We start from the raw sequence: 12,383 nt of genomic DNA, 5'->3' as shown, positions 1-12,383 counted from the left end.
GATGCATTTATATATATATGACAAAATGTTGAATAAGTGTCACCTGGGGTTGGGAGGGAGGAGTCTAAATTTTTCTGTATCTTTTGATAGTGTGAATGATTTATTATGAAACTTAAAGTTGAAGGCTTTATTTCCAGGAAGGAAGGATTTGCTTGTTTTGAATCTACTTATCTTTCATGTATCCGAAGCATTTTTCAATTGCAAATATGTAGGTATGTATTGATGCAATTTGGAGACAATTTGCTGGAAAATTAAGATTTCTTTCCTTCTTTTATGGGACTGCACATCCCTTCTTTATCTGTAAGATATTCTCATATTGAAATAATAAACTTGGGAAGAAAGCCGTAGAATGAAAACAATACCCTGATTTTAATTTTGCCAGTTGAACTGTGGAGGAGAGATGCTGTCCACTTTAAGACCAAACTAAAAATATCCAGCAAACATCCAGAATTCACTTTAGGCATTTTGTGTCAGATCTGAGCGATGGCGGCATCTTCTACTGTACTCTCGCGTCAGTGGCTCCCTTTGTCTGTCTGAATGCATTAATGACTTCGTACCTTGCTCTGACCGAGCACACCCCAGCCCGCGGGGGCTGCGTGGTGCCCACCCGCCGGAGGGCGTGCTGCTGGGATGGTGGGGGGCAGTGGGCAGAGCGGCCAGGCGTGGGAGGAGGGAGGTGAAGCACCTCATGCAAAACAGTCAGCAGAATTAATTTTTAATGTCGTTTGGCCGTATGCTAATAAGAAGCGTGGCTTGCAGACCAAGAGTTTCTTGAGCACAATTAATTTAGCGGTGTTATGTTTTAAAATACCTGTTTATGCACAGGCTTTAATTATTTTCAAATAAACATATTTTGATGTTAACAGAGAATGGGTACTTTGTACCATCTACATCCCAAATGAACTGAAGGATTTAGCTTTAAATAACGGTGACCTGCTGGTAGTGCAGAAAGATTTTGCACTAGGCACTTGTCATTTTTTTGAAGAAAAGTTGCAGGGTTGTATTGCACTAAAACAAAAATACTCTTGCCTACTGAGAAGACAACCTTTGAATATTGTAAGAATCAATATTTAAATGACAATGCAAAACCGTAATACAGAATAACCTGTTCAATGCTTTACATAAAGAAGCAATTAATCTCATAAAAGTAATCCCATGAAATACAGTGTTTTCCATTTTCCTTTACTGTTTTTTGACCACATATGAAAAGAACAGTTGTGATCTGACAGCTCCTTCTTTGGTTTCTTTTCCTTGATATTCTGGAAGAGGTGAACTTCTTCACTGCAAATAGTTGTGATGTTTTTGTAAATGTATACACGTAGCTTAGATTGTTGTATCCTTTCTGGCTATCTATGACATGAAGCATTATATAAATACTTCTATTTAACACTAGCTGTGCATTTTTGACATATGATGGAGCATTGTGACCTAAATAAATGCGTTATATGCAGTTTTATTCAAGATGCAATGTCAAACTGAAAATATCGGGGTGGGGGGCGGGCCCTGAAATGTCATATATTTGTGTGTTAGCTGTAATTATTAAAACTTAGTGTTTTTATTTGAGAATGAAGCACCTAGTCACTCAAAGTACTGAACTTGTGTTTAAAAAAACAAACCCAAAGATCAGAAAGCCTGTTGTAATATTTCAAGTAATTCATTTTTTTTGTGTGTTGAGGCCTAAATTGAAAATAATACTGAATGTCCTATATTCCATGATCAGTGAAAGAAGTTCTGCAAATACGTAAACACCTCTGCTCTTTTCTTGGATTACTCAAGTTTCTTTTGTTAGCCACAGGCTTTCAACTTTTCAGTGTGAATTGCTGTCCACCTGCAGAGATGCTTTATTTGGCTTTCGTAATCTGCCCGGCTTTTACAAACAAAAAGTTTGTTAGCTTCAGTTCTGCAGTAGTGGAGCAGGCCTTTTGTTTTGTGTCCTTTTCTTTTCCTCCGTGAGGAAGGCACTATTATTTTCCTGAGCTCTAGTTTCTGGTTTAGCACTTCCACTAGACTACGGGAAGACTTGTACAAAATGCATTAACATTTTAGTATACTATTTGTTTTGGATTAGTTTTTTTTTAGCAACATCATGCAAAATTTGGGTGTACCGTTGCTTTTCTTGTTAAGAGTTGTTGGAGCTTGCTTTCTGCTGAATGGTATCTAGAAGACATGGTTGTGAAGGTTGATTTTTTTTTTTTTTGGGGGGGAGATGTGAGGAGAACTGTAGGTATTTAGATTTTCCTAATCGTCTGCTTTTGACATATTGCATCCTAGTCCAGGCAGGAGTGGAGATGTTGAATGTCAAGTGCTGTTTCCCAGCAGCTTCACTTGCTGGAATGATTTTTTTGAAGGGTCCTTTCAGGTTTAGTTTAACTTTGCCTTGTTCAGTCACTGCTCCACTTTAGAAGTATTTAAACTTGGAGTTGGGTGCAAATGGACTAAAGCCACTTTGGTTTATTGTGCTGCCTGTTCGTACTGTGTCAGGGAGGGTCTGACCCTGTGAGCTTCTATATATTTATTGAATTCAAATGATTAGATTTACTTATTGAAGTCCTCACTTATTCTTAACCTCTTTCAAAACATGGGTTGGACTTGTACAGTGAAAATTAAAACTTGCTGGGGACAAACTGCATAAGTCAGGCTGCGTGCTTTCCTGGGTTTTGTTTGCAGTTTTTTTTGTTTGAAGTGCGCAGTAACCTGGGAGTCATATTGCTGCCTGGGTGGGGAGGGTCCACATCTGGAGGAGAAAGGGAAGTGAATGTAAAGACAATTTATGAACTTTTAAATTGATTTTTAAGCACTCTTCTGCTCTTATATTAAAGTTGTTTTAGCACTCATTTTTGGCTTCCTGGGTAGAAAACATTTGTTTTCATGTAAGACAGTGGGTTGATGTGTATGTCTAATATGAACTGGATTTTGGTACACATTCCACTTTGAACAGAACTGTAGTTACTGCTGCCTTGCATTTTGTCATTAAATTATCTGGTAGTTAAAGATGTTCTTTAGTAATTAATTTTCTGTCCATGATCGTGGCATTAGTATGGCTTGACTCTCCGGGATAACAGCGTTGCATGCTGTTGTGGATATGGGTCACCAGTTTAGGGCATGGGATTGTTTAAGTGTTCTTTAAATCGCTGCCTTTCATTTCTGTTTCAGTAAGAGTTCTAATTAGAGGATATTTAAAAAAATATAAAGTCACAACTTAATTATCTGTAGGGTGTAGATTATGTATAAACCTCTTTGAAATACCTTTGGTTTTAAAATACAGATAAGAGCTTAGGCAGACTGAAGTGAACCTTTTTTTAGAATGAATTTCCTAAAGCTTTTCTGCGCTTTCTCTGCGAACAGGTGATCTATATTCTGAAAAACAGTGCTATAAAATGTCCACAAAATCCTTGTTTGTCCTGCACGTTATTGAGATACTTTGTTCATTCTTATCTTTGTCTAACATTTACTAGGGCTGGGAACTGGAGCGGGGAGGCTGTGGGCCTGAACAACTAACACGAATGATTTCACTTCAACACTGGTGAATTTGAACCATCTGTGTCTCATGTAAACTAGCACTGGTTTATTAAAATAAAGGGATTTTTCAGTAGTTTACACTAGTAAATAATTCAGTCCATAGTGTTTGGTGACAGTTCAAAATGCATTGAAGATATAATCTAGCCCAAAGAAGTTTTGTTAACTATGTTGCATCAGAAGAGAAATATTTTTTTTTTTTAATTTTTGATGCACCTGTATAGCTGCAGCTGAATCCTTTGGGGCATTATTTCTGCCAGAAGTATGTGTTAAATATTTAGCACTTGGTTGCTCTGATTTTTAAATTATGATTATCCATTTTACAGCAGTCCATAAAGCTTCTTAAAAATACTTAAATTTCTTGGCTACCACTGAATTGAGTGCTGGGAAACTTGGGAGATATGCGTGGAGGCAATCCGTCTGAAAGTTCAGAGCTGCTTTGCCACACCTGCCTTTTCTTTCCTTTGATCTATCCTGCCCATTGCTTTCTGGCTCTTCTAAGCTAGGGTCTCCATGGAGCCTGGATTTGAGTGCAGGATTGGATTCTCTTGGGTGTAAGCAGAGAAATAGTCTGCTGGCCAGTATGAGATGGTCCTACTCTCTACCTGCTTTTCTCTCTGTTATGCCAGCACTTGTCTCATCTTGTGAGCCACTTCAGGGCATTAGGAAAATTTAATGTTGCTGGAAGAGGGAACAAACCTTTTGCTGGATTAGCGTGCTTACCATCTGAAGTCATATGTGTACTAGCTGCAAGGGGCAGGGAGACATAGTTGTACAGCTCGCCCAAGAGGGATTGAATTGGTTCTGTTCCTTTGGACAGTAGTTCCCCTTTGAGCAAGCTAGGCTGCATTATGAAACTGTACCTTTAGACTCCTATGTAAGCTAATTTGCAGGGGATTTTGCTTTATATGGAGCAGCAGAATTAACTTGGTGTGACTACAACAGTTGGCTAAATTCTTGTTCAAGGGGTGGCAGCTCCTGGGAGAGAAAAGGAGTGGGCAGCTTTGAGCGGAGGCTGTTTGTGCCAGACCACTGGAATACACTACCTCAGGCAAGAGGCATGGTGTGATAGCGCTGTCACTTTTTTTTTAAATAAAACTGGAATGATCCACTTATAGCTTTCAACAGGTCTGAGATGAACTGGGAACTTAATCCACTTTCAGGTCCCATATTCCTGCATTTTATAGTCAAATCGAAGCTTGAGATCTGTCAGGGACATTTTGGATCACAAGTCCGGCCAAATACTTTCTTCACCAATGGAGCAGGCTCCTTTAAGCTAGCAGAATTCCTACTTTCTCTTATGTTGCAAGCTTTTTCTGTGCTTCTTGCAGCTCAACTGTTTATTTTCTTTAATGTTCAGTGTGATCTTATTTATGGTCTGATATTGTTCACTTACCTTTTTGGGTAACATTGTTCTCTAAATGATAATTCTTCCCTGCTTTTGATGTTTAACATGGCTGCTCTAGAGAGTTAATGTCAATTTCTTTCAGGGTTTTGTTTTGATAAGTTAAAAACAAGTCAATCTCAGAAAATGGATGAATGGCAAGAGTCTGAAGCTGAGCAATCCAGCATCTCACTGCTGCAGGGAAAGGCAAGAAAAAGAACTTTCATCTTCTGCTAGTAGTGAGCTGTTAAGTTGGCTTGGTTATCACATGAAATCTCGCTACTAAAGATTTGAAAAATTAGGGCTTTTTGGGTAAGCATTGCAGTTTTTCACAACTATCAACATTCACCTTCTCTCCTTTGTCATTCAGCTAAAGTGAAGGTATGGAAGTGTTTTGAGGTTGGCTGTTGTAATAACAGAAATATTAATGCTCTTGCTTTTCTTTTCAGAATTTTTTCTTCTGCCTTGTACTTCTCTGCTAATCATTGGTATCTTTAAAGCAATACAAGTATATTCTCTTACTTTATAATTTCTAATAACTTCAAAAGCATAATTTCTCTCATATGGCATAACATGATCTTGTATGGTCTCAACAATGAAAGGTTGAATTGAGTAGGGTGGATAAAGATTTTTTTAAAATTTTATTTTAAGTACAAAACCAAGCCAGGGTTATAACGTCAAAGATCTCTGACATCTCATCAGTTACTGGCTAAAAGAAACCGTGCATCTTTAGTGTCTGCCTGTATGTGTGGGTTAGGTGTGGGTCTGTTGCTATTTTGAGGTTTGGAGGCAGGGGTGGGGAAGGTGTGCTGTAGGATAGGCAGTGACTGGGTGAAGTGCAACGGGTGATGGAAATGTAAAGCTGCAAGTTGTTCTTTCTAAGTTAGTGAGGGAACTTAGGTTGTCTCCCAAGGAACCTTAGCTTTGGCAGAACGACATGGCAGGGAAGAGAAGAGCAAACAAATCTTCCTTCTTTTAGCAAAGTCAGTGACTTCAGCTGCCACATGTAACCACTTCTTTGCTGGCAAAACTCTGCAGTATTGCTTTATGATGAGTCCACAGAAGGCAGAGCAGACTGATGTATAGCTCACTTCCAAAAGAGAGAGATCCTGTCCTGATTTCCTCCCTCCTTTTGCATGGTCTCTGGTGTTCTTTGAGCCCAGCCTTATTTGGGGTTAGTAACCCAGTACAAGTCTAGCCCCACAAAGGAGGAGAAAAAGTGGGCAATTTTCTGCTGATTTGAGTGCCAGAACCAAAGAAAGGAAGGGGACATGGTGCCTTCCCCAGGGTTTGGGAGGTAGGGAAGATAAGAGATTCCTGTTGTTAGGAGCTTAGCTGTCCTATTTGACCATGCTTAGAGATTCTTTCTCTCCCCCCCCCCCCCCCCCCCCGATAGACAAAAAATTAAGCCTTCCTATAAGACAGGCACATGGGGGTGGGTGGGCAGGAAACGAATGGGTTAAGCATTACAGGAGTTGGTAACTGATGGGTCATTTCAAGCAGTTTCTTTGTAGTTTATCCTGTAGACTTCGTAACTTTGTGGTATTGCAGGACTCTTCTGTGAAGGGCAGGGATCTTTGTGGTAGCCTGAAATAGTATTTTCATGTAACTTTTAACAGAGTTAGTTATCATTTGCTGTTTATCAGGTACTGCCTTGGTGTAGTGTTCATGTGCTTATAGACAAATGAATTACTTGCAGTGATCTATTGGATTACAATGTAGAAATGACTTACCAAGGTGATGACTATTTTTTATTTAAATTGTAGTACATAAATCTTAGAATTCTGTTAAAAAAACCTCAAGGAAATGTCTGCTATTCTAAATATACTTCATTAATAATAGGAATATCTTTTATCCAAGTTTAAAACCATTACATGTTTAGAAGGGTTTCTTGTTCCTTTAATGGCATGACATGACATGCTTTCCCTGTAAACTAGTAACAACTGTGTTTGTACTCTGGAGTATAGCAGTAGTGTGTGAAAGTGAATGTGGTTATAAAATGTTGGGGTGCATCTGTGGACACAGTCAACCCTGCTGGAAAAGTTCAGCTTTAGCTTTAACTAGCAACAAAATGCATGGACTATCTAGAGTCCCTCAGAACTGGCTGAGACTACAAAGGTGAAACTGGGGTGAAGCTTCTATTTAAGTACATTTGTAGTGTGAGGCCATGTTAGCTCTGGAGTTTGGAGGTGCTGGATGAGCAGTTCACTCTGCAGTCCAGACAACAGGTGAATATGATGTATGCTCCTCATTAATACCTTTTAGTAGGGATCTGCAACTGTGGATACAGTACAGGCTGACTAGAACACATCCCTAGAGGCTGAGTAATAGGTTCTGGTTTTTGAAATTGAATGCAAATTAATAAGACCAAGACTGAATAACATCTTGTGTTTCTGTTTGAGACGTTGCTTCTTGGGGAAGCTTAATCTGTCTAGTAGCAAAACCACATTTTATTGTTTCCTAACGACATTAGCAGTAGTGAATTGCTATATTGATACTCTGGTATAAAAGCTGAAACTCTTTAGCTGACAATAAAACACTTTTGGCAGACGTGCTAAGTTGGAAGTTTAGAAAAAAAGCTTTGTAGGCTGATAGTTTTTAAAGGCGGGACAAGGTGGTAAATCCAGTTGGTACTGAGAGTTTCTGCTATTAGTGAATAATCTAGTGTTAGTGTTTGTAAGAAAAAAAACCTAGTAAAGGTAAAAGTTCTGTGGAAAAGGGACTGGGAACATGTTACTGTATTAGGTAGCTTTATACTAGTTATAAGTGAGACTAAAAAGGCTGGAACATTTTTAGGCAGGATCAGTCTTTAAACTGAAAGTACTAATTAAAACTTTTATTTCTAGATTTTTATTGCCTTGAAGTCAGCAGGGTCAGAAAATAACTATTTCTGTCTGGCCTAGGTTTTCTGGATCATCTTTTCACACATCTGTGGTGGACTGATCTTTTCTATAATTGTTTTCTTCAGAAATACCGCTATCAGGATGAAGACACACCTCCCCAGGAGCACAGCTCTCCACACATTGCCAATGAGGTGACGGGTCCAGAGCTCGTTCATGTGTCAGAGAAGAATCTGTCACAAATTGAGAATGTTCATGGATTTGTTTCCCATTCTCATATTTCACCAGTAAAGGTAGGCATTTTTAAAGTTGTTATAAGAGTAAATGCTTTTGATATACTCTTAAGGGATGTAATTTTGTGCACGTGTGTGTGGAAAATGCATGAGATACACCTGCTTCTATTTTTCCTTTTTTTATGGAACTGCCCATTTGTAAAATTCACTTTGTAGATGTTAAGGCATTGACATAGTTCCACACATTCTGACTAAAAATGCAGGGTAGTAAAATGCTCAGGTAACAAATGTAGTTAACTTAAGGTTTCGGATGTAGTTGTGGTGGGTACTATGGTTACTACTGTTGGTTACGTTTTTTGGGTTTTCTACAAGGATCCTGTAAAATCAATTCAGAGTTTGTTTCTAGTAAATATTTTTAATTGAGGGCTTATGTGGAAAACATAATAAGCCAAGTGTAACATACGTCTCTGGAATTTTTCAGCATATAGCACCGTTGTTCTCAAGACAGCTCCAGTAACTTCAAGGTAGATTTAAAAATTAAGAGGACAAACTGAGTGTGAGGTTTTCAGGGGTTGGGGGCTGTAGCAGGTGGTTTTATTTGCTGGGTTAGCAAGGAGATGTAGCTTTATTATTTTCTGAACAGCATAATAGTGTGCCAGACTAAATGCTGTTTTCTATAACAATTCTGAGTCTTTATGGCTTGTTTTGAGGAAAAAGTGGAGAAATGATTTGATACTGATGAGTGTTCAGGCTTTAGAATAATGAGGTGGACTTACATTGTGGTAGGCCTACAGTTTGGTATTTTGAGGATGAATTGTGGGTTGTGGTGGTATCCTTTATGACTGAAATTGGCAGTGTATTGTAACAAGCACTACTGTATTTTAAGAAAAAAGTTGGTTTTAACTTTGTTACATTTCCAGAGTTTTTTTTATTATAAAGAAAAGTCTTGCTGAATGTATTAGCTCTTTATAGTGGACTTGTAAGGGTTCTGCAGAGGAACCAGCTGCAGTGGGTGGGTGTGTTCAGTAATTGTGTTCCAGCTTTTCTAAGATTTTTTTTTTTGTTTTTTTTAAAATGTGTGTGGTGGTATTGAACGTAGTTATTTATTTCTACTTATAACTCCAGAAGGAACTCTGTGTGTTTCCATAGTCTTCAGGAGCTAGACAAGCTCAATTCTTTAAGCCCTAATGAATAACCTTTTTGAATTGGGCTATATTAACTCTGAAGAGCCTTGTAAGAAAGCTAATATGACAAACCTTTCATTCTGAGAATGGCTAGGGCCTCAATCCTCTGTTGCTAATGAAGGTAGACACACAATAACACAATTTCCCAAGTCTAATTCCCTGAATTTGTTGATATTCTGGAAGTAATAGGTCACATTTTGTGTACAACCATTAGAAATAAAAAAATCCTCTGCCTCTGGGGACTTAAGGTCAACTCTATTCACAAGCTTGTCCTAATTCATAGCATAGTGAGTCTTGCATTTCAGAAAGCATAAAGGGATCAAAACAACTAAGAGGCAAACTGTAAAACTGTCTGTAATAAGTGATCAAGTATAATGCATTTCACAATCCAGAAACTGATAGAAATAAAAAATAAAATTCTAGAATGGGTGTGACTAGAATGTGAGACTGAAGATCTATTTCTTGGAACTGACTAGGTGTTATTTCATCGTACTTGAGACTGTTTGAAGGGCTGTAATTACCTTGGTTTCTTTCTGGCTGCTTGGATCTAAGGGAAACCAAACAACTCAGAATAGTTCCTGTGCTTGACTTCATTTCAGATTATTTTTGCAAATAGCCAACTAAAGAAATATAGAAGTGAGGATTTGATATCGACAATATTAACATTCCATGGAAGATGACTTAATTTCTTACCTCTCTATAGTGCAAGTGATGTCTACCTTTCAGAGATCCTACTAGGCAGTCTTCACAAAAAAGTGAGGCTTGTTTATATGGTTATTTTATGGGACCCTTAATTATCTGTTTTATTTGAGCTTTATCTAACTACTGTAACTTTCCGTAGAGACACTTATGTGAAACTCAGAACAGTTTTACAGAAATAGATATGAATGTACTCTGCCTTCCTCTGCTCAGATGTGATCAAGGTGAAAATTTGTTACTTTTCTTTGGGTGTGTTGAATATACAACTCCACTGCGCTGTTCTGGAAGAAAAAAACCCATGTCTTATTTAAATTACTCTGGAAATAGAGTTAAGCAGTGTGTAAGTATAATTACAAAATATGGTGAGGCCTTCTCAAAATACTGTGCATCTTGGGTCTCTGAGGAGAATTGCTATTATCTTTCTCAAATTAGAAAGCGCTGGAAAATCACCACTTGATAGGAAAGAAACTGTGTAAGAGAAGTATCATTGTGGAACTCATTATCATTTATATCATACATCTGATTATTTTCACATGACAATTTCAAAGCAATGTACAGCAGAACTGAAATTCCTCTGAGCTTTGTTCATTTGAAAACCGGGTCAGGTGGTCCAGGTTTCAGTTGATGACTAGCATTTTGTGGAACTTTGAATTCTCTTGCTAAGTTGGCTGCTGACTTGCTTCTGTCCTGAAGACGTTAATTTCTCTGCACAAATTCTTTATCATCAGTCTGAGGTCTTAAGGTATTTGGAGTGAGGGGTGCATCCATAGTTTGTAGGCCCTGGGAGTCTTCATGGGACGTTTTAGTTTTACCCTAACTGTGTGCCTTTGAGCTCATAAAATTTCTTTTATGATGATTTGCTGAAGTTACTGGAATAAATGGTGTTAGAAATGGAACTGGAGTATGTCAGAAAAAACCCAAGGTTGCTATTGTATTATTAACATAGCTGGTCCTCTCTTCTTTCGGCTGGATGATCTGCAAGACGGTCATAGTTTTGGCATAGCTCATGCTGAAGGACAATTTAGCAACAGAGCTCTGAGTTAACAGTGCTTTGCCTAAGTTATTTGGTAGTTTGGTGTGATGTGCTGTGTAGGGACCAGGTTTTGGCTAATATACAAGATCTTGATTAGGTTTGTTCAATAGTAGGTTTGCTTAAGGAAACTAAATGTAAGAGGATGTTGTGTTTATTACATTAATAAAATAATAAGAGGCGATTTCTTTAAAAATATATATGTTAAATACACTTGAAATTTCAAATACAGAGTTATTAGTTTGAGGAACAAATGTAAACAGTGGTGTGTTGATCATATACTGCTTTTTAAGAAATGCTGCAGAGGGCAGTAGAATCAGATTTTGAGGATTACCTTCTATAGCAAGCCCTCTGTGGTCTAAAGCAATAATGCAGAACATGAATACAGGATAGTGAAGAAGGGAAATGTCTGGTTTTAACAAGTTTACATTTAGTACTGAAGAGTAGCTTTCAAATTTTCTAGGACTTAAAACAGCTTTTACAACTTGCTTGGATGGGTGGATAATTTTCAAAGAGCAACTTTGAATGACCAAAAAGACAAACAGATCCTAAATTTTTAGAGGATGAGCATGTGACTACTACTTAGCAAATACTGCACGTTAAGTACTCTAGTAATGTTGGATTATCTTCTTGATGGAGGGATGGGGTACCTTAGATTCAGGTTGGGGTAAGATATTGCATGTTTGGAATTAGCATGAAATAACTGACACTAGCTATACTTGATTTAAAGTTTAAACATGAGACAGGGCTTGAAGGTTTTGCTGTGTTGGGGTGGAGCTTTGCCGGTTTAAGATGAAATGTCCTTCAAATGTCTCGAGCATCAGAGTAGTAAACTTGACCCAGGAGATGTGTCCTCTGTTCCCTATTTAACAGCAGCTTTTTTTTTTAATGTTTAATTGTAGAGAATCATGAACAGATAGAACAGTCAAACTTCAAATCCTTCACAAATATTCTGTCCCAGGTGTTTTAAAGAATATTTTCATGTAGGTAGGCAGCTAGTACCAGAATTTCTTCAGTATAAGGTTTCAAAATTCCTCATAGAAACTTGAAGTTACAATGTGAGGTTCCTTGAGTTGTTATTAAATAAAATGTGCTGAAGTTGAATTGAAGCAATACATTGCTACTAAGATTGACCACTAGATGGTGATGCTACAAAAGGATATATTGCAATTATAAAACTGAATTTAGCTTCTCTATCATACCTTTGGATTGATGTTTTTGAATTTAACATTTATTTTTATTAAATACTTTCAACCAAGTGAAATTTGACATAGATGTGATATGATACCAAAAAAGCTTTTAAACTGTGGAGTGGTAGTTGGACTTGTCTATCAAGGGGGAAAAAAAAAGCTTTGAGTAATAGATTATTACAAGGTTTTTAAAAAAATGGGTCATGATGTAATAAGATTAAAAAAAAATCTATATTAAATTGCCATATCTTAATTTAAAACAACCTGCGCATGAAAGGGAAAATATTGTATTTATAGCTCTATATTT

At 37.6% G+C, this 12,383-nt stretch overlaps 1 protein-coding gene across 10 annotated transcripts in view; it reads left to right on the top strand.

The window, feature by feature from the left end:
- DLG1 (discs large MAGUK scaffold protein 1) overlaps positions 1-12,383 on the top strand; it is a 166,217-nt gene that overhangs the window by 49,079 nt on the left and 104,755 nt on the right. For all 10 annotated transcript variants that reach the window (XM_075098899.1, XM_075098897.1, XM_075098895.1 and 7 more), the window contains exon 4: positions 7,869-8,033. In XM_075098899.1, the coding sequence (XP_074955000.1) occupies positions 7,869-8,033 (165 nt within the window). The remainder of the gene's footprint in view (positions 1-7,868; positions 8,034-12,383) is intronic.

Source organism: Phalacrocorax aristotelis, chromosome 7 (genome assembly GCF_949628215.1).
Source record: "Phalacrocorax aristotelis chromosome 7, bGulAri2.1, whole genome shotgun sequence".
In the NCBI taxonomy this organism is placed as follows: domain Eukaryota; kingdom Metazoa; phylum Chordata; class Aves; order Suliformes; family Phalacrocoracidae; genus Phalacrocorax; species Phalacrocorax aristotelis.
Note: the sequence above shows the minus strand (reverse complement) of the source record. Positions and strands in the feature narration are given on the sequence as shown.